General features: G+C 41.1%; 1 protein-coding gene across 10 annotated transcripts in view; it reads left to right on the plus strand.

Annotated features, from left to right (window-relative positions):
* TCF7 (transcription factor 7) overlaps positions 1-25,653 on the plus strand; it is a 177,082-nt gene that overhangs the window by 105,756 nt on the left and 45,673 nt on the right. For all 10 annotated transcript variants that reach the window (XM_061617098.1, XM_061617090.1, XM_061617094.1 and 7 more), the window contains exons 4-5: positions 18,834-18,966; positions 22,288-22,378. In XM_061617098.1, coding sequence (XP_061473082.1) covers positions 18,834-18,966; positions 22,288-22,378 — 224 coding nt within the window. The remainder of the gene's footprint in view (positions 1-18,833; positions 18,967-22,287; positions 22,379-25,653) is intronic.

Consider the following 25,653-nt stretch of genomic DNA (forward strand, 5'->3'; position numbering starts at 1 on the left):
AGAAATTTAGATTCTCATCTCCTTCAGCAGTTGGAACAACCCAATTAGCCTTTGATGAACCTTTTAACCTTTATTTTTCCACATCTACACTATTTTTCCACTCCTGAACCACCTACATCTTCCTCTCAGAAGCGAAAAGCTTGCAATGCAAGCAAGTAAGCAAGAAAAGCATAACAAGCTGCTGAGTTCTTCCAAAGTTAAAAATCTCCTTTTAAAAAATTAAAATCTTACTGCAGATATATATGAATGAGCATTGCTAGCAAAGTGGCACTTGCATGAAGATAATGTCTGCAAATTGAGCATTTCTGCATCTACTAACAGTTCTTTGAATCCATTATGTCACTGAAAGGTACATAAAACTATTATGGCATAAACAATTACATCAATAAGGCAAAAATGTAGTGTTTTTCCACAGATGGATCCTGCACTAGTCTCTAAAATTAGCTATGATAAATATGACAGTTCTCTTTGAGGAATCCATTACTTCATGTTCTTTGCCTTGAAAGTTTCCTTCTTTTTCAGCACAAACCTATGCATGTTTACTGTAAGTCCCACTGTGTTCAGTGAGGCTTACTCCAGGTAAGTGGGCATAGCACTACATCCTCAACATTTAAATGCACCAGTTTGTCTGTTTATCCTAGTAGATAAGAAGATGGCTACAATCCAACCTGTTATCCTTCTCGGTTGGTTTCAGACTCGCTCCCCAATACTACAATTTTGCATCTTGTGATACTTAAGAAGAGTATCTTATGTCAGTGTCACTATAGTGGCATCTTATGCAGGGGTGTAGTGGTCCAGGGTACTGGGGGATCTTAGACTCCTTACTTTTTGGGGGAGCAGGGTCTCTATGTTTCCAGCATCTCACGAGCCAATCAGCACAAAAGGGGAGTGTGTTAGCCACTGAGAAGAGTCTTCTGCCATGCTTCTTTGTTCTTTCCTGCTGATTGGAACCAATTAAAGTGAAAAGAGGTGAGTCATCCACAGATAAGACTTTTCAGTAGCTAACACTCTCCTCTTTCATGCTTATTGGCTCCTAGGGATGTCTGTTGTTGTGGGCGAAGGCATTAAAAAGGATCTCATTCTCAACCCCACAGCAAAAAAGGGTGGTGGTGGCTGTGACTATCATGAGGGACCCTACACTTCTGAATTTGCTGCTATGCTACTGATCTTATGGAAACATATAGCAATGGGCTGTAGCTCAATGATAAAGCACATAATTTGCATGCAATCCCCAGCATATGCAGGCAGGGCTGGGGAAAGTTCCCTGACTGAGACCCCAGAAAGTCACTGCCAATCATTGTAATGAACTAGATGGACTAATTGCAATTTTCTCTATTCCCGTGCAATTTTTGTTGGGCTAGTATTTGCCTGTTGGCTGCAGAAGTCTCTCTCTCTCACTTGCGGTGCAACACATAAAGCAAGTCATGTATCAAGAATCCATGGATTAGCAAAACATCTCCAATTCATCCCTCATCCTGCTGTTCCCCCACCCCACAGGCATACTATGTTTCTTTCTTTATTGTCATCAACATTTTGCATGGTATGATAGCTGCTGGCGGCCTGCCTCCATTTCTTAAGTTGAAAGAGACCACTTGTGACATTTAATCTGCGTGCAATGGTTATATGTTAAAACCTTATTTATTTTTGCTGATCTAGCAAGTCATGGACTCAACCTATATGTCAGTTTAGGGCTCAGTTACGTATAACAGCTCTTATCATGTTGATCGTGTACCCTGAGAGAAAAGCTTACGTCTTCTGCTGTAATGTGGTCAGACATAAACAGCCTCAAAGATACTTCTCCTGAATTCAGATCTCATGGCAGGGACAGTGTAGGAAGGAACCAGTGATAATAAAAAACCCAAGCGTGGGTGGTATTAACTTTCCCTTATTTCCTTTTTGTTAAGGCAGTGGGCTGAAGCAATCTGACTGCAGCAAAAGTGAGAAAACAGAAACAGTCCACCAAACTCTGAAATGACTAGATGTTGATCACATCCTGATAGCAAGTTCGAAGGAGTTACTAACGTTGCTGTTGCCATTGCCATATTCTGTGAGACACACATAAAGCAACATTTTAAAAGTTGATATGAAAAGTTCTATGCTCCCTTTGGAGATTGAACTTTCTCTCCCTGTGCAATTTGGTGAACAGATGTAGTCCAGCTGTTAAAGCGCAGGTGGCTGTCACCACAAGCTTGACATGTATATCCCAACCCTGTCCATGGTTCCTCTTGGGTGGGTCGTTGCCTTGCAGCCCCAGCATTTCTGCCCCTGATACTAAAGGCAAAGTTCATTGACTAGTGTCCCACAGTCATTCTTATGTTCCTGTGGGCTGTTTCAACTATGAAATATGATGGCTCTCCTGTTTAATAAGAAAGGGTAGTTTGCCATTTAAGATTCCTGCAGATGCCACAATACTTCCAAAGTTCTGTTTTCTTCACTGCACCTTCTCAAGTTAGGTCTCAAGAAATCCGTAACTCGATGTCCTACTAAAGTGTTATGATGGCTCTTTTTTTTCCTCCCTTGCCTACCATTATTCTTCCCTTCTCCATCTCCAAAGCACTGCCTAGTTTTTTCTTTCTGAAACTTCCAAACTGTCTCCAGAATCCAGCGGCTTCCAGCAAACCTACACCTAAGCACTCACGCTGTCAACATTAAAAAAAAACCTGTCAGAGTTAGCGCTACTCTCTCCTCTGTAGAATACTTTCTCTTCTTGTACAAGCCTTTGAGCTGACAGACTTGGCCACCCTTCTTTTTGTTTTTAATTGCTGTTTTGGGGGCTAGCAAACTGTGAAAGTTTTGAAGGTGAAATGACTAATCTAGCTTACTACCGGTTGAGATACTTGCCTGAGTGCAAGAACCACAGTGGTAATTCACTCAGCAGCAGTGGCAAAGTTGTGTACAGTGTTTGGTTAGGAATAGTGTAGAAGTAGTCATATCAAAACTTAGTGGGGTATTTCCACAGTAGCCTCACCAGTGACCAAAGATGGCTGCTAGGAGCTTGCTGAGGGCTTGGATGTATTGGACCACAAGAGAAACTGGGCTACAAAAATGACAGTGTCAAAAACAATGTAGTCCAACCAGCTTTTCTAACAGGAGCACTCATGTCTGCTAACTAAGCCATTCTTCTGGGTTCCTTTTCTATCGTTGTCGTAGTGTGGGAGCACTGGCAACCCATTTTAGGCCCTTCTCCCGTGCTTTTGCATGAGAGGAGTAAAAATATCTTCCACTTTTCAAGAGGAAAGAAACTTTATGTGGGTGGCATTGATAAAATATATCCTTGCAGAAATAAGCAGGTATTGCTCAATTGTTGGCTGCATTCACATGAAACGCCAAGCCAGATTTTGTGGCTTACTGAGAATGAACAGCATGGTGGTGCATGCCACCTAGTTGCTCCCACTTTGTTCCTCCCCAGCATGAGCCAGAAAAACAAACCATGATGTCTTGCCCTTGTGTGCATGGCTTTGTGTTAATTCCGAATGTCTGCTTTATCATTACCTATGAACACAACTGTTTAATCCCAGTGTGTGATTGCAGAAAGCACACTGACTTTCTGCATGAGGAAAATATGAATTCCGTGAGACTTTCTGCTCTCACTGACGTGATAATCTTGTGTATAGGCTGTCTCAGTTCAGACTGCTGGTAGGGATTTACATGAGTGAATGTTCTTCCATTCAGAAATATTCCCTTCACACAGAAAAGCATGATGGAGAAGGGTTGCAGCCTAGCCATCTCTCCGACCTGCCAGTTTTCTATGTGTGAGTGCAAACCTAGTTAACTCCCTGGTGTTTTCTCTCTGCTCCCAGAGATTATTGGTCTGAACATTCTTCATCTTACACTCAGTGCCTGACTCTGGTTCATCCAGTAGTGGATGGCATGGTAGGGCCTCCAGCTGGCTTGCTGCTGCATACCAGGACACAGAGGGAAAGGGACGTGGCGGATTGGCTCAGCCAGTGCAGTTGCACTGGGCTGACCTTGCCACTGCTTTGTCCTGCCCCCTCTCCATCCCAGTATGCAACAGCGACTCAGCTGGAGGAAGGTCAGGTGAGTGGCACAACCCCAGCACACCGTCAACTGCTGGGTTCGTCCATTTGCCAATGGCCACCTATATGACCTGTTTACTGGAGAAAATGCTGTTCACATTAGCCCACTGAATAATACACAGTAAGCCAGTTTTTAACTGTAACTACGTTAGTCCAATGTTTTTTTCTGCTTCAAATTGACTACTCATTCTCTACACTCAAATGGTCTGGTTGTGGAAGGGATCTGCTTATAATAGATTACTTCCTTGCTTAAATTATTTTTATGAAAATGAGGTGAGGAAACAAATGAGCCATCCACTTCCTCCCAAAATATTTACTCAGTTGTCTTTGCCTTTTGGACAGTTTGCCTTTCTTTGCCTACTTAGACAGCTTTGATAATGCCTTTGTCCAGTTTTATGAAGATATGGAACAACATGCTCTGACAAACTTCAGAAAAAGTTTAGGAACTGGGTCATTCTGGGCCAGTTCTCCAGTTTCCCCCATAGTCACTGAGATCATACGACTAAGGGATTGTTAAAAGTAGATATATTGCTTTACTCTTATGCAGGAATATTTGTCCTAGCCTGCCTTTACTTTGAAATATGTGGATGAATATCACCTGTGCTGATGCCAAATTACAGTAGGGCCCCACTCATATGGCGGGTTACGTTCCGGACCCCCGCTGTAAAGCGAAAACCACTGTAAAGCAGAACTCATTGAATAGAATGGCACGCGATGCCCGAAAACTGCCGTAAAAGCGGAACAAGCACTGTATGAGTGGGGCTTTAGTCTAATTGCGTCTAATTGAGACCGCTGTATTAGCGAAGCGCCGTAAAGCGAAGCGCCGTAAAGCAGGGCCGTACTGTACACTGAAACGTATTAACTTTGTGAGGTCCAAAGAACTGTTGCCTTGTTGTCGCCATTGTTAATGTCAAGGCACAACTCAAGAAGGATGCACCTGGTGTAGGTGCTGTCTATGGCAAACAGTTGTTTCTTGCTTTCGTTAGGCTAAAAGGTGATAGTCACAGAGACCTCAGCATTTGCTTAGTACTCTTTTCTCACAGACTAGGTCCATAGATTAACAGAACATGAATCACAATAGCAAAAAACAGAAATAAAATGGTTCATTGTATTTCTGAAAGCAATATAAACAATCTCAGAGTGTAAGGATTATACAGCCAGGGACGCCAAGAGGGGCTGGCCTTACCATCAGATAGAGTGAGGCAGCTGCCTTAGATAGTGGATCTTGGGGGGAAGATGTGGGGTGGTGGCAAGGTGTTTGAAGACACAGGTGTGTGTCCTAGGTTAGTCTGTTGCCCTCAGGAGTGGTGGAGAATGTTGTACTGATCACATGTGCTCAACTGCCAATCCAGTCAGCTTCTCTATAAATGAAAAGGAAGCGGCTCTAACTTGTCCTTTGCACAGATATTAAAATGTTTTGGGCCCTGCCTTCAAAAGGCAAAACTAAGGGCCAGTTCTCAGTCCTTGTGCCCTATTGATTGCAGCAGTAAATATTGTAAAAAGTGAAGCATTAGTACATGTTTTCAAACACAGGCACCAGGGAGCCATGTTTCATTGCCGAAAACTCAACTCACAATCAGTTGCGCATGAGAACTTAAGAAAGGTGTTGCTGAATCAGACTAGTCCCATAACTTGGGTTCTTTCAAACAGTGGCCACCTGTAGTTATCTGTAAGTCCATTCTTTATTAATCTGTTTATTTATTTTTAATCAGCATAAAATCTTGCATTTAAGTATATATTTTTAAACATTAAATAACCATTTCAAAATATATCTGGAACATTCAAAAAGCTTGAAAACTGGTGGATAATAATAAGTTCTGATCCAGATCAGGTCAGTTCATATCAGTATTCACAAAGGTTTAATTCCTCATACACCCCTGTGACCAATGTATGCATGCCATGAAATGAATATGTGGATCATACTGAAGGTCTCATTTACAGAGCCATGCTGCCTTTTCCCAGATGTTATTTTCTGAGCCTGGGTTGCATGTGGCAAACCCACAGGCCATCTGTTCATCACAAAAAGAAGCCACAGTTTTTGAATGCCGCTGTGGGTTTCATGATGGAATGCAAAACTGCAGTTATGATTGTGATAAGTTATTCAGGCACTTTGCTCACCACATGCACATTGTAATCTATGTCCATGGAAGCAGAAGTAGCTGTCCATGAGCTGAACTGTGGTGTTTTGTTAATTAACCATTGTTGATAACCCAACAACCAAACCTTTCAAGCTCTTTAAATCCTCTTGTATGTGACTTAGTGGTCAGATTTAAAGACGTAGAATGTGCATAATACTTTTTTCTAAAAAGTTTCCTTTTAAATCTGGGATGTCATGGAAGTGTGTCAGTCCTTAGAGCCATCCATAGTGATTGCTGTTGTTGTTGTTATTATTGTTATTATTGTTATTATTATTTAGCTCAAAGGTTTCTAAGTGACTTACAACATGTTAAAAGCATAAATATACCACTTTCTCTCCTGGAGTATGGGATGGCATGATCAGAACTCTTGACATCTGCTGTCGCACACTTCGTAGAAATATAAGTACTCCAGTTCCAGTCTCAAGAGTCAAACCAAGATAAATGAATCACAAAAGCCAGGTAAAGTATGAAGCCATGTACAAGTAAAGTACAGCACATTTGTTACATGATCAGTTGCAATGCAGAATATGATATTGAAGTAATCAAGTTAGAGGGACTGCCTGAGTTCTGTCTATGGAGAAGATTTTTTAAAGAGGACGTTTGAGGTCATCTGCTGGAAGTGGGTGTCAGTGATGAGCATATTTTGAATGATGCTTTAAACTTAAATTAGATCACAAACTTTGTTGTTGTTATGTGCCTTCAAGTCGATTACGATTTATGACGACTCTATGAATCAGTGACCTCCAAGAGCATCTGTCATGAACCACCCTGTTCAGATCTTGCAAGTTCAGGTCTGCGTCTTCCTTTATGGAATCAATCCATCTCTTGTTTGGCCTTCCTCTTTTTCTACTCCCTTCAGTTTTTCCCAGCATTATGGTCTTTTCTAGTGAATCATGTCTTCTCATTATGTGTCCAAAGTATGATAACCTCAGTTTCATCATTTTAGCTTCTAGTGACAGTTTTGGATTAATTTGTTCTAACACCCAATTATTCATCTTTTTTGCAGTCCATGGTATGCACAAAGCTGTCCTCCAAAACCACATTTCAAATGAGCTGATTTTTCTCTTATCTGCCTTTTTCACTGTCCAACTTTCACATCCATACATAGAGATTGGGAATACCATGGTCTGAATGATCCTGACTTTAGTGTTCAGTGATACATCTTTGCATTTGAGGACCTTTTCTAGTTCTCTCATAGCTGCCCTGCACAGTCCTAGCCTTCTTCTGATTGCCTGACTATTGTCTCCATTTTGGTTAGCGACTGTGCTATTGATGATCCTTGACAAATTCAATGTCCTCATTATCAACTATAAAGTTACATAAATCTTCTGTTGTCATTACTTTAGTCTTTTTGACATTCAGCTGTAGTTCTGCTTTTGTGCTTTCCTCTTTAACTTTTATCAGCATTCGTTTCAAATCATTTCTGGTTTCTGCTAGTAGCATGGTATCATCTACATATCTTAAATTATTGATATTTCTCCCTCCAATTTTCACACCATCTTGGTCCAATTCCGCTTTCCGTATGGTATGTTCTGCGTTTGGATTAAACAAATAGGGTGATAAAATACACCCCTGTCTCACACCCTTTCCGATGGGAAACCAATTGGTTTCTCCATATTCTGTCCTTACAGTCGCCTCTTGTCCAGAGTATAGGTTGCACATCAGGACAATCAGATGCTGTGGCACCCCCATTTCTTTTAAAGCATTCCATAGTTTTTCATGATCTACACAATCAAAGGCTTTGCTGTAATCTATAAAGCACAGGGTGATTTTCTTCTGAAATTCCGTGGTCCGTTCCATTATCCAACGTATGTTTGCGAAATGATCTCTGGTACCTCTTCCCTTTCTAAATCCAGCTTGGACATCTGGCATTTCTCGTTCCATATATGGTAAGAGCCTTTGTTGTAGAATCTTGAGCATTACTTTACTTGCATGGGATATTAAGGCAATAGTTTGATAATTACTGCACTCCCTGGGATCCCCTTTCTTTGGAATTGGGATATATATTGAACGCTTCCAGTCTGTGGGCCATTGTTTAGTTTTCCATATTTGTTGACAAATTTTTGTCAAAATTTGGACAGATTCTGTCTCAGTAGCTTGTAGCAACTCTATTGGTATGCCATCTGTTCCTGGTGATTTGTTTCTTCCAAGTATTTTAAGAGCAGCTTTCACCTCACATTCTAATATTTCTAGTTCTTCATCATACTGTTCCCCCGTGAATGAATCTGTCATCCTGTCATCTCTTTTATAGAGTTCTTCAGTGTATTGCTTCCATCTTCCTTTTATTTCATCTCGGTCAGTCAGTGTGTTCCCCTGTTAATTATTCAACATCCCTAGTCTTGGTTTAAATTTTCCTTTCATTTCTCTAATCTTTTGGAATAGGGCTCTTGTTCTTCCCTTACTAACTCCCTTAAATTAAAATAATGGTGTGAAACTGCATTCAGCAATCATATAAACAAGAGTTAAGTATAATGTCTGTGATTAGTTTGCATTTAGAAGTTGAAGCTTGATGTGACAGAATTTAAATTAAATTTTCCCATGGTCAAAGTAAGACCCTAAAGCTGAGCAATTAACAATTCAATGCTATGCATATCTACTCAGAGGAAAGCTCCATGAGATTACTCCCAGATAAGTGAGTATAGGATTGCCGCCTAAGGCTACAATTCTGTACTTATTTATTAGAAAATAAACTCCATTGAACACAGTGGGATTTACTTCGGAATAAGCATACATAGGATTGTGCTGCATGTCCAAGTAATTTTACTGAAATAACATTGTAGATTATGCTATAACAACTCTATGGCACAGTTTGCATATAATGCTAAGGAAAGCATGGTTTAGCACAGCTGAGCAAACTTGCAGGTTTCTGGAATGAAGATTTTAGCTGCTGCACTGTTCCCTTGGTCCTGTTGCTGCTGAGCTATCTATGGCTAAGGTATGGTGTGGCACAGCATTTTGTCCAAACTCAGGCTTGTGGTTTGTCGCACTCCAGACAAGCCACAAGCTATAACCAAGGTTTGTTCTTGGTTTACCCCTCATGATTCGTCTAGAAGGGGTGAACCATGACCCCAGATTCAGATGCAACATTAAGCCAAAACATATTTATTTATTTATTTAGTCCATTTATATACCGCTCATATTTAAATAAAACTCTAAGCAGTGTACAACAAGTCCAATATCTTAAAGCAACAACTACAAAAAACAATAAAATACAGTTAACTGAACAAAACATCCTCTTTAGTATAAACGTAATATAAACATTGCATATAAAATTAAGTACAAGAAATACAAGAAAAAATCATAATATACATAATAGACTAAACAGAATAGTCCCTACATTTCAAGGAGAAACAAACATGTTCAAACAAGCTTATTTTAAAACATAACAGATTAAACAAATCAGATTTCTTAATCACAGGATAATAAAAAAGCAAACCAATTAAAATAGCCGGCCCCCATTATATCAGAATTTTGTGTTTCTACCGTTGGTAAAAGAAAAAAAAATCAGTTTACTCAAACATACCCTTACAAGACCAGCACATTCATATTTAGACATATCAGCATTCTACAAAACATAGCTTGGCATTTGGGTAGTGCAGCAGGAAGACCAAACCCACACATTTGTTTAGTCATGCTAAACCATGGTTTGACAGCATTATGCACAAACCTGGTTTATATATAGTAATACTTTAAAGGATTATAGAGGCAAATAAACCTGGGGGGGCTACCATTTAAGACTTTAGTAGGACAAGATTTTGCAAGGTCCAAGTGCCCACTCTTGGATCCATCCAGTGCTAATTTATGAAGAAGCAAGGAATTTAAGTTCCTCCTATTTTCAGTATCTCGTGATACTTACCCAGTATCCACTCAGAATGTAAAATCAGCTACTGGGCCAAGTTCAAGGTGCTGGTTTTAGTGTACAAAGCCCTATATAGCTTGGGAGCAGGATACCTGAAAAATCATCTTACTCCTTACATTCCCAGTCAATCACTGTGCTCTGCAGGTGAGGGCCTCCTGCAGATCCCATCTTATCAGGAGGTCCATTCTGCATAATACAGGCAGCAGACCTTTTAGTGTTGTTGCACCTACCCTTTGAAATTCCCTCCCCTTAAATATTAGACAGGTGCCATCTCTTTAAGATGTTTTAAAAGATGTTTTAAAAGGTATTTTTAAGAAGTTTTGTTTTTAAGATATTTTAAGATGTTTTTAGAGTTTTGTCCCTTGTTTGCCGCCCTGGCAAAGAATGGAAATTTAATAAATACTTCAACTAATAACAACAACTAGAACATGTGGTCTTACATGTGAGGACAATGTCAATGATTCCTTGACTTAAACCTTTGCAAATGAAAATATCCCAGAGCAATTTCCCCACATATGCAGATTTCATCCTTGAAATATATATTGCTTATAACTTTGTTTTTTAAGAAAACTAGATTTCTTGAGAATCTGAGTAGAAAGTTTACAAATGCTACAGCATTTCTCAGACTTGCAGATGTCTTTCCCAGCACAAGCACACACCCCTTTGCAGACCTGGCTAAGATAGAGGTTCACCACAGACGTCGAATGCCTTCTTACAGTTATATCACTTGAACTCTGTGGTTAGAATGGGTGTATTTTTGATTGACTATGGCAATACTTGCTTATCTCTTTTTTTAAAAAAGATAGAAAGGAAGGAAGAAATTATGTATCTGGTAAATAACAGAAATGAGATTGCAGGTGTGTGTCCACAAGAGGTTTGGGAATGTGCCAAGTAGTTAATCTAGCAGTTAACCTCCTGTAGACCACCTGAAAGTTCTGAGTTGCTGAAGTCTACAGGAAAACTTTCATTGCATTGCATCCATAGTGAATTATGGAATAGCCAAAGCTTCCCAGAGTGGGACGAGCAGGTTGAGGACTCTGTTGAGACAGTCCTGTTAAGAACAAGAGGATTGGGTGTCTTTTAATTCAACTGTGCATTTCAGATCTTTAAACCAGATTTGCATTTTACAGATAGCATGCCTTTTGATTAAGAATCTCATCAATATAAGCTTTTAAAAAAACAGTAACAAAAATGTACAAATTGTCAGAATTGTCATGTTAGTCTATTGCAGGAAAAACAACAAAGAATCTTGTGGCATCTTAAAGACTAACAAATACATTTGCAAGGGTTTGGAACAAAATGGCTTCAATTTATTGAAAAGCCTTGAAAATCCTGTGCTGCGTAGTTTCACAGTTAATTTGCTTAGGAACAAACCTTATGCCTTAAATAAAAAGGGGTTTGATATATAGCTACGGTTGGTTTTCAACCATGTGCTATTATGATTGCCCCTGTTCTAACAGAATCACGTCAAGGGTTAAGCTGCATTCAGAGAGTAGTACTACGTTTCCATACCCAATCATTTCCCCATTTTATTTGATCTTTCACACAACGTAAAACTCTAGCGGAATCTAGTGGAAGCTTAGTGCTAATTTCCATGTTAATTGCTTCCAGAAAAAAACTGTTTGTAACCCCATTAACCCTGAAAATTACAGAAGTAAAGTGATAAAATCTGGGGTGTTTTACCGGCATACAGTTTTTCCGCTCTGTTTTCATGGGGAAATCATGGGGCAACAGAAGTACACATGTGCGGAATGGGTGGGGGAGTAGCAACATGTTCAGTTACGTTCATTGTTATGTTACACCGTGCCCACTGGTGTGAGTGAAATTTATTGCGACATGGCAATATATTGGTCAAAAAGCCACAGTTCCATAACGCAACAGGTACTGCAGTGTGAAAGGAATGTTAGAAGATGGGACAAAAGCACTACCATTATAATCAGTAAAACAAATGCAATAAACCCCATGACTGAATTCAGCCCCAGTCAAGAAGAGCACTCATGCACTGTGCAGTGGTTTTAAAGCTGCTGGCTGGTGGCTGTTACCATCTGTGGGGCTTTTTTTAAAAAACATGTCCAGAGCTCTGTCTTTGTGGTCTTATTTATATCCCACCATTCCTCCATGATAGAGCTCAACAGCAAACAATAGGGGTCCCAGGTATATTTTCCCATCCAGGCACCAACTAGACCTGGACCTGTTCAGCTTCAGTAAGGTTGCTCCATCAGGTGCCTGTTGACAGTGGATGTGGAGTCTCAGGCCTAAGGGTTTGATGTGGCCTTCCGGGCATCTCTGTCTGGCTCTTGAGACTCTCCCTCATCAGTCCTGCTCTGCATCCTCCTTGAATGGTGAAATGTGTCCTTGAACTGTGATGATGTCTTTTATTTGCCTGGATGGAGATATAGGAGGGGGAGCAGAAACTTTTGACATTTGCATGGCTGGAATGTACCATACAAAGGTAAAGATTGCATCCTTTTCCCTCTGTCCCTGCCTACCGCTGGCATGCACGCACACACATGCACACTAGCATTTGCCCATGAGGGAATGTGGCCCTTGGGTTGAAAAAAGGTTCCCTGCCCCTGCTTTGTCCCAACCTCCCCTAACCTGGGTCCATCCAGATGTTTTTACCTATAACCTATTACCTATTATCAAGATGGCCAATGGCCTGGGATGATGGGAGCTGCAGTCGAAGATATCTGGAGGAACCCAGGTTGAAGAAGGCTGCTTTGGACTGTTGCCCTAATACCTGGAACTAGCAGAGGAAGTAGTTTTCACTAAACAAGACCTGCATAACTTGTGATCTGCCAGGCTCTGTACAACCCTCTAGTCCAGAGGTTCTTAACCTGATGAAAGCTATGGACCCCCTCCCCAGAAAAATGCACATAATCATAGTACTGGCCCTGACTATTGGAATTGCTAGTGCAGACAGAAAAAGTTATTTTTTTTTAATTGTTTAGAACATTTGTATGCGACGGAATCATTTGCATTTCTGAGTACATAAAAAAGCCATACGTAAAATAAACAATAGAACAATAAAATCATTATAAAACCAAACATTATCTTAAAATGCCTGCTGGAACAAGAATATTTTAGTCACACACCTGCAGTTGCATTAACCATCTATTTTATGCAAATGAATTTACAGGAGGGTTCAGGGCTGGTCCAACCACTGAGGCAAACTAGGCAAATGTCTGGCCTGCTTCAGTTCTATCATGCACTAAGCAGATAAACCATCTTGTCAGCTGTTTGGGGCATTGAAACAGTGGTAAACGGAAGGAAAAGAAGCAACCAACATAAATAATGAAACAATATAATATATATAATATATAAACATTGTAATATATATATCCCAGCTAACTCATCATTTAAGGTGTTGCTATATTGTTCCAGATATAGAGTTCTCTTCGGAACTTAGAAAAACAGACAACTTTGGGCTAGCCCCGACTGAGATGTTAATCTCACTGTAGTGAATAGAATTTAACTTGTAGCGCTCACATTTTATAGGGCTGATCTGCTTCAGAGTACAGTATGAACAATTAAAATATCAAGTGGGAGACCTCGTGTTTCATTTTAGGAACACCATGCTTATTTCCTTACCTTACAGGATGCTTTCTCCTTGGCTGCAATTCAATTAACATTTAGCCATTCAAGTCCAACTGATTTTTAATTTGCGTAACAATCTACTGGCCTTTAACCTCTGAGGACACTTCTAGAAGGGGGCTTAATTAGGTTTTAAAAACATTGTATTGGATTTCCTCTGGAAAGGGTAAATCCAGATTACAATGGGGGGATTGAGGCTGGCATTTTTCAAATACCAATGGCATTGTGTGAACACTGCAAAAAAAATGGCATGTACGAGCACCCATTCCTACAATAAATGTCCACCTAGAAGCACCCTGAGTGTACCCGAAAGAATTGTGTTTGCTCTTGGCTCCCACTGTTGGCTATGGAAGGCAAAGAACTGGAAGCTCAAATTTTATTTATTTATTTATTTATTAAATTTATACCCTGCCTTATGGCCAAAAGGCCCTCAAGGCGGCTTACAAAAAACACGAATATAGCAATACATCAATAGAACATAATACATCAATAAAATAATACAATTCTCAAAATTAAATAACAAATAACATTATTAAAAGAAAAAACAGCAATTACAAGCTTCCAATAATAGGTATCATACTGTAGGAATCATACTGGATCCTTCTGATCTTGTTGGAAATTCTGGCTTGACTCGTCACTGCTTCGTCTCCTGCATGGTTTTAGATGCAGCTCTTCCAGCTGTATTTCTGTGGCCCTCGATGGAGATGACGTGCTTGCGAATCCGGCTCTGGAGAGTGAGATCATTGACGTGCTCAATAAGGTCGTAGATGGCGTAGATGTTGGGGTGTAGATGTTAGGGTGCACCAACTCAAAGCGCCCGATCTCGATGCGGGTGGCCACTGAGTTAGAGATGCCGAACTGCGGCTGTTGAAGACTTGCTAAAAGGAATGGTCATATCTTGGTGGTAGAGTCATACCTTCAATTCTTCAAGAGGGTTGTTTGTGACAGTTTCTTTTATTCATACTTCCACCCACAAGTAGCAAACATCTGAAACTGAAGCCTACAAAGTGTGACTCGAAAGCATTTTAGAGCTGACTGCTGCAGAAACCCAGCCTTTATCACAGTGCTATTTTACTTTGCAAGTTAGAAAGCTTCATATGTAAGCTTTGTGAGTAAAACAAGCAAGGATAGAAGGTTGCTGACTGCACAGCTAGTTGCTGTATTGTGTTAGGGACTCCAGGGAGGCTGAGCTGGATTTGAGGCTAAACCGGAGCCTAATGAGATGCCCTCTTCAGGCACAGGAATACAGGAAATGCAGAGGTGAGCTATGTAATTAACAGCAGTGTGAAGCCTCTGGATTGGCCAAGACTGGTGTCAATATTGGGAACATGGCCTTCTGAAATTTAGGCTTCATCAGCAAGCCAGGTCTGAATTCTGGTATGGCTGGCCACAGCTTCAAAAGGATTCTGATAGATGGCCTCTTCCATCCATGATTATATGCATTAATCTAATATTGGGTTCCCCATCACCACCCAGTCTTTCCTAATTTTAGCCAAAGCACAATTAAGCTGTAAAATTAATCTTAAAAAAAAAAAAAGAGTGTGGTGAACTTGAGTTACATAACATCCTGTGCTGGGGAAAAAAATGAAACCAATCATGCACACTTATTAAAAATTGCATTGTGCCCATCAACAATATTTTCAGGGTGGTTTACATCACAATAAAATTTGGCAAAATACAAATAATCAAACAGTATTTTTTAAAAAAGATTTAGGGCTGCTTTTTGCTGATTTTGAAGCAGCATTTTGATATCTGGTCTGTGCCAGACTACAGAAGTTGGCAAAGAGGGAAACCCATTTTCCCTGCACCAGTTTTCTGTCCCACTTACGTATTGCATATGGGGAGGAAAAGGTCCAGGAAGGTATGTATATATGGCACTGCACGACTTCAAAACACCACCACCGGCAGCCCTAGCTGGGTATCTTCACTCTCTGTGGGTGGTGGCAAGGAGACGCTTTGGCAGGCTTGGCAACTCACTCCCAGCAATCCCTCTGCCCCATTGTGGGACAGTGGCAAGTGGTAGTGGACTCGAGGAGAAGAGTAGCCATCATTAGGACATCTGGGCGTGGCACTTGATGGTGGTGGCTCACAGTGGGAGCCAGCACAGCAGCAGGCCGTAGCTTAGTAACAGTCTTGGGCCAGCCACCGAGCCTGCCCCTGGGGTGGAGTCAGGTGTTGGGATCCTTTCCAGTAGCACTGGAGGCTTCCCACCCAACCTCTCTCACCAGCTTGCCCTGCCAGCTCATCAGTTCAGCATAGCAGCGCAGCATAGTAGCAGTGGGTCAGCCTCAGCAAAACCGTGCTGAGTTCCATACCTTCTCCGTGCTGCTGCTTCCTATGTGTGCATTCTCTGCTCAGTGCCTCCCCCTATGCCTCTGGCTGGTTTTATGGGTAGGTGACACTTGAGTGGTCTCCTTGGATGGAGTCTTAATTATAGTGAAGCCAAGAGAATACTGTGGAGCAGGAGTCTGGGATGTGAGAGACTAAGATTTGCATTTTCTTAAGGTAACCTTGGGTGACCTTGGGTAAATCATCTCCCAGTACTGCTTCTCTATGAAATGGATTAATGTTTCCTATATGCTTAGCTGCTTGATCCCATAATACTGGGGTCCCTAACATGGCACCCTCAGTCCCTAACACAGTACCCTCACTCTCCCTTGGCACCTGTCAAGGCCCTCTGACCCTCCTCTTTTTAATTGAGGTTTAAGAGGTTATTTGGTTGGGGGTGTTGCCTCTGAAGGGGGTTGTCTGCCTTTTCTTCTGTGTTTTATTTGTTGTCGAGGGGGATTTCTAATAATCACCCGTTTTTCTTCTGTGAAATGGGTATTTTGTGGTGCGCATGATAGTTTCTTAGACCTCCAAATGTGCTCTGGCCCCAAATCCTGCTATAATACAGATGTATGACTTTACCTGTAGTCTGTAACTTGCCTTTTAGTTTCTTGAATTACCTGCTGTACATGTAGGTCTGTAAATAAGGCAATTTCCTGCTTTTTTTGTCCTATTGTGGAACACTTGCAGTGTGTTGATTTGTGGTGGGTTAATGTCATGTGTGGATGGTCTGACTTGGTGGCAGCACATGCAATAGCTGTATACCTTAGAATGAACAGAGCATTTGGGGGGGGCTTCACCTCCCGACCCCTGGCAACTCCAGCGATGATAGGACGTTTATATTTCAGCAGTACGTACACAGCTGATATAATTCTGTTCAGCATTTCTCTATCCCCATCCAGTTCATTGGCTGCTATTTGCAGGGGAAAGCAACACACACAGTTTCTTTCTTTTTATGAAACTTTACTGGGGAGAAATGGGGGTGATCTAGACAGACGGCAGCTACATATTCTCTGTAACATGTAAGGTCCTCAGAAGCAGTAATGATTAGCACCAGCTTCGTAGAATATATGCACATCATGTGTACACTCCACAAAATATATGGGTGTGGGAATGTCATGTGTGACAAGATCAATGTGCGCTTTCCTGTTTTTTCTTTTCTTTCTGGAAGTGTTCTTCCATGTAGGGCAAGTGTAAAGCATTAAACAGCTCTTCAGCTTTTGACACTGAGATCCCTGTCTGATGATACAACCTTCATTGTTCCTCATCAAATTGTTTTCTGAGTTCTTTCTGTGTTTCTGAGTGACAGACTTTGATTTTTTCCAGTTCTGGTGAAGTCAATTTAAAGGCAACTGTGGGCGAAACTGGGCAAGTATGAAATGGCAGGAATGCTTCAGGCAGTCAAGAAAGAAGCACAACTGCTTCTTTTTTAACTTCTTTTAAAACAAGTTCCTCTGTGTTTGCTGCTCTGGTAGAAAAGTTGACAGTTCATGGTCTAGGCTTCTTTTCCAATTCCTGCCTTTCAATAAGAAATAATAACTTTAGAGGGGTTGACTCCTGTATTGTTTTATCCTCATTTTAGTAAGGTGCAAGGTAAAAACAGAATGCTGTTTGCTTGTTTGACACGCTTTCTTCCAGTCCTTATGAAAGAGCTGAAAGTCCTACACTGAAGGCCTTTGTGTTGCATTAACAGGCACTAAGGCTGAAGAATGTTTTCTTCATGTGGAGTGGCCTCACGTAAAAACACCGATGGATCGTACTCCACATTTGGAAGTAATTCTTCTAAGTGGGATCTCTCAAACTCATGTGCATCAGGCATTACCTGTGAAGCATAGGTTTCAGCAGCTGTGCATGTGCACTTACCACACGGAGGTGTTCTATACACCATGCAGTGGCACAATGGGAACTGCTTTTCCATGGGTTCACTCCACAGTCTGCTGCAACGTTTAAAGGCCTGCCTGCAACCACATGGGTCTTTCCAATCTTACGAGTCTTTCCATGGCATCAGCCATGGTATAAATTCCATGGGAAAGACCCATACAGTGTCTTCTGAAACATGGTTGCAAGCTTTTAAAGGAGGGATGGGCCCCCTGATCCCTCCCCCCTTCCACAGATACTTCTGGACTGTAGTTCCCATCATCCCTGACCATTGGACATGCTAACTGGGGCTGATGGAAGTAGGAGTCCAACAACATCTGGAGGTTCTCAGGTTTCCCCTCCCCACTTTAAAGATTGCAGCAGTGTTGTGAGATGAGATGTTCCCATGGATCTTTTGTAATATGTAAAGAAGCACCTGAAAATATGTAGCTTTTGGTGGGGAGTGCTTGCTTGTTTCCATTAGCACTGTAAAAGTAAATATACTACCCTACAGTTGGTATGTTAATGTGTATTGGTGGAATTAAGAACTTCACATGTCATAGAAACAGTCTAGACTTTGTTCTCATGCGAAGTGCTTGGTGGAGTGCATTCAGACAATTACAGTGGCATGATAAATGCACCTGTGAAACTTCCCTTTTCACAGACCCATTCCCATTCATTATCATTCCAACCATCTCACTGACAAAGGCAGAGCCAGAGGTGGATTCAGAACTTAAAGCCATATATAGGCTGAAGTGTTTGCTTTCACATATTTGTCTCTAAGACTTCTGTTCTGCTGTTTGGCCTTTGTGTTGCCATTGACATAGGCAACCACTTAAAAAACCTACTTAGCCATTGGTAGGGTTCATGTTACGTTGCCTACCAATTTCTTTCTTTCTTTCTTTCTTTCTTTCTTTCTTTCTTTCTTTCTTTCTTTCTTTCTTTCTTTCTTTCTTACGAATTGTAAAGTTCAAAGGTGAAAATTACTCAGGCCTCTTTCCTCTGACTTGTGTCTTTCAGTCCAACAAGGTTCCTGTCGTACAGCCATCCCATGGTATCCATCCCCTCACCCCACTCATCCCCTACAGCAATGAACATTTCGGCCATGGCTCCCATTCTCCACACCTGCCAGCTGACCTCAACCAGAAACAAGGTAACTGGGATGCTCTCTGCCTTTTCGGTGATACTGGCAGGGGGGAGGAAGGCTATCTGAAAATATTTTTATACACGGTATGGGTTAAAAAAAAAAGGTAGGCTGATACTTGAATTGTCAGCTCGCTAGCCTTTCCCCATATTGGGGAAGGTCAGAATGTCTACTACAAACATTTACCCTCCACCTGTATTTCATAGCCAACCCTGTCCATTTTCAATATCACCCCGATGTCTCTGCCTTCATGAAAGGTCTGCCTACATGCTGGGCTCACACACGTGTTAGAGACTCAGCACTGCTGATGCATGTATTTGTAGTTTAGGACCAGCCCCTAAATTGTAGGCGGAGAAGCAGCAGGAAGGGTGCTCAGCCCTTTTCCCTGATGACCATTTTCTACTCAAAACTGCCCCAATATGATACTTCCCCCACCAAAGGGTTAAAAAAGAATGCTGACAAATGTTTTGTGCTTGGTGGTTCAAAGTGGTGGCTTACAAAGATAAACCTGTTTTATCTTGAATAAAGATGCCTTGATGTTCCACTCATAGTATTTCTCTTTACACATTTCTAAGACAGATGTTGTTGTTGCAGCAGTATGTACCAGTTACGTATTCATCCATTCCTCTGCCCCTCACCCCCAGCTCCTAGCAATGGCAAAGTGGTTCACCTTGTATGGTGAAGCATGCTGCCTGCCAGGTACTGGGACATTTGAGAAGTGTGTTTAGCAAATGTGATGAAACTAAATATGAGTCAATATCTCAAGCCCCTTGGAGAATGATCCTTTAGAACTGGGTGTACAATTTGCATCCAAGCAAATGTTGAGAATATTTGACCTGGTCTCAGAAGATTTTTCATTTTCCCGCTCCCCACAAAGTGAACACACTCTCAGCACCTAGTCCCTTGGATCATAAATTACCCACCAGCTTTTAGAGGAAATTAAACCCAAAAGGAAAGAAACAACCCAAAAGAGTTAACAAGTTATAACCGAGAAGAAGCTTAACTAAGGGCAAAAATCAACATCTGATGGGAAATGGTGAATGAGGGTAGTTCAAATCCTGCTTGGCTCTTCAGGGAATATAGCGCAAGGCATCTTATATCCAACTGTCCTTGACCCACAGTAAAAAGTCCCATGACTTTTCAAGAGACTTTGAAAGTCTCTGCGGGTGCACCTCAGAGACTTATTCTTCGAATGAAAAGCCATAAAGCAAGCCTGCCCTGAGGATGGATAGCTTCCCTGTTGCATGTGCTCACTGCAGTTAGGCTTGTTGCTGGCGCTGTTGACAGTATCCAAGTATGACTGTCTATGGAAGGCCTGTAGATTTGGAATTCTCGTGGACTGGACATGTGCCAAAGTATATCTGCAGCATCCTTAAGTTAATGACAAGCCTTCTTACATCAGAGAAAGGAGCTGTCTTAATTCATTTTTACAGTCTGAAAATTAATTAAGACTGGAAATTTTTTCTCTTGCTCACTTCAGTCAGCAGATAGAATGCAACATGGGAATTTTGACAGGGCTTACCATTTGCTTCCAATTTTATGATTTTACTCATGTGAGAAGCCAGGGGAACACTTTTATAAATGAACATCGCAATGTTAGAAGCAGCCCAGAGGGGGGAGCATTATCTGAAGCATTCCTGTGGATGTGACGAAACTGTAACTCATCTCTTCAGATGGAGAATGGAAACAGGGGACTGATGTGTTAGCCACATCTGAATTAGTGTTACCATACCCCGTGCTGCTTTGGATTCCCAAGCAGTTTTGTGATGTTGTAACACTAGTTGGAGGCTACAGAGGGCTGTCTCTTAGGCAGTTAGAATTACCATGCAGCTGTGCATAGTTAGTAGTCTCTTTCCACCCTGAATGTAAGTTCACATATGCAGTGAGTATGATACATAGATTTTTTAGTGGAGGCCATTCACCTGGCATCAGGTGATACACATGGATACGTGTCAATGATCTGCAGTCAGAAAGAACCCATTAAGAATCCAGCCTAATACAACACAGTTTTGAGACAAAATTTCAGTACAGTGCTTATTCATGCTGCTGCTGCTGTTGCTGCTATTAGATTTGTTAGTCACTTGTTACTCTAAAGTCTCCAATCGACTTACAACACAGTTATCGTCTCTTATTCTGTCAATAAGATTCTGTCTTTTATTGGTAACATGCATTTATTTCTAACTATAGAAACAAAGATTGTTAGGATGGGAGGCAGCAAAATACTTTAGTTCAACATACTGATGTGCTAAACAGAAGCAGCAGGAACTGAGCAGCATTCCTAAGGTCCTAAAAAAGAAGGAAGAATTAAGCTAGACCAACACAGATAGCTTATGTTAGGAAACTGGGTCATACTGGGAAGAGAGGTGAATTGGGAAGAAGATAAACAAATCCACCACCCCTTTCCATTCACATTCATGCTCTTTCTAATGACCACCCACTCTGATGTCATCCACTCAGTCACTCATACCTGGGACAAATTAAATTTCTAACCCCATGTATGAAAATCAGTGACTTAACTTGGTGGTGGCTTCTCTGTACTTTAGTAATGCTTAACAACTGCATACCATACTCAAAGCATTTCACATATATTATCTGTCTCTTCCTTCCTGCAGCCCTGAGGAGTAGGCCAGAATTATTATTCCTATATTACTGATAGAGGACTGGGGTTGAGGCAGAGAAAGCTGGCCCATCTTTTACATTATGGGTGGCTGAAATAAGACTTGAACGGAGGATTTCCCGACTCCTTTCTTGGCTGCTATTTCAGGCTAACTTGATCTTTTCTCTTCTCCAGATGCTTTTGTCCCACACACTTCCGGTACTGTTAACCCTTTCAGTGCCCTACCTTGGCTGACTATGCTGCATCATCTTTATATTCTGTGACTCCAGATCCTTTTGTCCCACTCACTTCCTGTACTCTTCACCCAAATTTATGCTCTACCTTAACTGACAAATTGCAATCTGCTTTTGAAGAGAATCTTAGATAGGAAAGCCCAGTTTTTTGTGTGTGACAATACTCACTGGTATAAGTACCATCACCTCTTTTTTTGCTGCTCGTAACAACCATTTTGTGCTGCCTCCTATTGCACTTTTATCACAGTATGAGTACTAGCACCTCATTTTTTTTACCCCTCCCAAATGCCCTGGGAAAACCTGTTATTTTGTTCAGAGGTGGGGGGGGAGGACAAAGTGGGTGAATTGATTCTGGTTGTTGAATGCTAAGAAACATTGATCCTTTGAATGGTATCATTTTTCATATCATATTAATACTACCTGAAAAGAAGAGTAGAAATTGGTTATCCTAAATGTCCTAATGCTTTCATTCTCTGTCAGGTATACACCGTCCTTCTCAAACATCAGATATTTCTGGTTTCTATTCCCTCCCTCCTAGTGGGGTTGGACAGATAACGCCTTCTATGGGATGGTAAGTATTAAACACCTATAACTAAGGAAAGTTTTAACAGTTTGTCCAAACTGCATTAACTGAGGGTTGCAAATTTCATCCCCAATATCTGAAACTACGTGTATTCATTTCAGTATATTTTTATTCACACCGCAATTGGTTCTTGGCACTGATCTAGATCGGGGAAAAAGTTATTGAGTGAGATATTGGTTCTCTCTCCTGCTCTCCTACTTTGATCAAGGACTGTTGTGTTGGGCCTTGGCACAGAATCTTTTATTCAGCCCTGTGCTGCCATTCTGAAATGTTAATAACATGGAAGAACATGATAGGCCATAGAATTTGGTTTCCTCTCACTAAGGAAAGGGTATATGTGTAACCAAGTTATCTAAGCAAACTTTTTAAGGAAATTCTGTCCCTAAAACATATAGTTCCTGCCTAAGGCTTTTCCTTCGTTATTGGGGATTAATGGTAAATCGAATGAGGTTCCTGGTATACATGCGAGAGGTTCTAGAGACAGAAAGTACCATTTTTGGACAGGATACTTTAAGAGAAGATCATCAGCATTTTCTTCATTTCATGGTTGTATATGTAGGTTGGAAACTGAGGAGATGAATCAAGGCACACACACATTCAACCATAAGCAGACCTTTTTTACAGCATTTAATAATTAGCACCATCATCTTATTCTCACTTATGTGATGCAGCAGCAGGTGTATGTAGAGTTGTGTGGATTGTAACCCATGTTGCTTCTTGTAGCTACTTCACACCACCATTTTTGAGATGGAGGAGTTGCCAGAAGATTACTACTCCTTTCAGTATTTATGTGGAATTTATGGAATTGTGAAAGCATTCCAGATGTCCAGGAAAATGCTTACTTTCTAACATTTTGCTAATGGGGTATTAACTTTCACAAGATTTCTTCCCCCAGGCACCTGGTTGGCCACTGTGAGAACAGGATGCTGGACTAGATGGGCCACTGGCCTGATCCAGCAGGCTCTTCTTATGTTCTTATGTTCTTTTATCTTAGGAATATTGAAGGGAAAAAGCTCTTGGTGATTATCCTTATCTCTTTCTGCCCGTGGAATGGTTGTGTGAACCAGCACTTTAATGCAGGAAAGGAAAATTCAGCTGTATGACCCTGGAATTTTCACAGGGGTGTAGAACTTAAAAATGGTCTTAAGTAGAATACCACTGGTAAATGAAAATATTTCCCTACCCTTTAGTGGCGTACCTTGGAGTTTTGAAGATCTATTACAGTTAGCATTGCTACAAATAAGTTGATTGACTGGCTTTCCTATGATTAAATAAAGCCCTCTTTAGGCATTCTACTTAAGTAAAAGGAAGACACAGGTGGGGACAAGTGCACTAAACTCCACCCCTATCCCCATAGTCCCCCATGAGTCAGGGGAAATTCTGAAGTGAGGAATCTCCTGTATTTGTGGATGCTCCCCACACTATTTAGGGCCCTGGAAAAACAGGGAGCCTCCACAAGTCTAGACATATGCTTTGGAAATTTGCCCCCCAACTTGTCGAGCAAGATGAGGATGGACTAGCGTAGTGTGCTTGTCCCTGCTTGCGTGTTGCTTTTACACATGAGTGTAAAAGTGCTTCAGCATTTTTAAAGGTGTTAAAACTGGCCTACACCACTTATGACCCATCAAGTCAGTCCACAGTCCATCAGGCATGTATTGTGGTCTGCCAGGTACTTGACACTGCTTCTGGTTTTTGCAGTTTGAGGCAGGCAGAAAGCAGGAAATGCATCGCTCCCCAGATATACGACCATGTGTGGCCAGTCAGCTGTGCCAGCCTGTCTTAAGAGAATGCAGTAGACATCAGAGAGCAAAGATTCCCCTTATCAGCTGGTTGCAGTGTGGGGGAGATACTTGATTCAGTTCACAAACCTTCTTAATTCACACTTTGAGAAACAATTCACAAACCGAAACACAGTCATCCTTGAAACCTGCCTATCTCCAAATTATATAATGCCTTTCTCCAGCCAAGTAATGTGGTACAGTGAACAACAACAACAATGCTAACATTAGTGAAAATAGCATACAAACAGTTTGTATGTGTTAAGAGAAATTCCTTTGCAAAAATGTGTTTATTAGGCAAAATGGCATCCTAACATGTATATTAGGAGAAATTCACACTAAAATGCTGATGAATATTTGTGAGGATTTTAAAAAAGTAAATTCACAGACTGATGCGGAAATACAGAGAACCAAACCTACCCCTAGCAGTGTGCAAATAAGAATTTCTGCCATGGCTGGGAAAGTATAACATAAACATGTTAAGAGCATCACCTAAGGGAGATACAATAAAACACATCACAAAACAGTAAGATATTTGACTACCCGGGGATGTTCCATATATTATTCTCAAAGAAGAGGCACCTGAGGCTTCAGGAGTTATGGTTGGTTGATTGTTTAGGGTTTTTTTAACATGGTGTCTGCCCTAAACTTGCTACAGTTTGGGTGATGATTAACTACTGCTTAAATGAAAGAAATTCATCAGGAGAGGAGAGGAAGAACTGGGAGGGAGAGGGGATGGAAATCCATAGAGAAGACAGATGGGAACTATGTCAAATGCAAACCCTGTTTCTGGAAAGGAAAGTAAGCCCTGACAAAAAAAAAATCAGGGAAGGAAGCAATCAGTTTCTCAAAACACTTTTCATTTATTGCTGGATTGGGCAGCAACTTCATCCTTATACTTTCTATTGTCGCCTCTTGCCAACTTTAATCATGAATGGTCAGACAGCCAAGTTCTCAGTAACTAGTGAGAGGAAAGCATTATGTACCAAGCCAAATGGTAGCCTTGGTTCATGGATCAGAAGACAGGTGTTTCCATTAGCACATGCCCCATAGCCCTAGGCGCCTGCTGGAAGGAAGGCCAGGGTATAAATCAAGTAATAAATAAATAAATAATAGCAAGTATTTCCCCATTTTAATGCAATGGCTGTTTCCTTCAAACAGTAATTGAAATACTTATAGGAATGGAGGAGCCCCATTTTGATTTCAGCCCTGCTGGGATTAGACGCCCAAGGCAGGCAGGCATGGAATATGCACTTGTTTAGAAAACTGTTTTCCATTTTTCAAACAGGGGGGCAATCTACATCTTATGTTAAATGTGTTTCTTTGTTTCCATCTTAATTTTAAAAAAATAGCAGCTGTGGCAGGGCACTATCAGGAATGGGACTCACAGCACATACAGAAAGGGTTTAACCGTTTTCCTTCCTATGCAGTCCCAACAAAAATCAACTCCCTCCTCCAGCTGCTATTTGCAACACCAACAGCAAC

Source organism: Rhineura floridana, chromosome 3 (genome assembly GCF_030035675.1).
Source record: "Rhineura floridana isolate rRhiFlo1 chromosome 3, rRhiFlo1.hap2, whole genome shotgun sequence".
Classification (NCBI taxonomy): domain Eukaryota; kingdom Metazoa; phylum Chordata; class Lepidosauria; order Squamata; family Rhineuridae; genus Rhineura; species Rhineura floridana.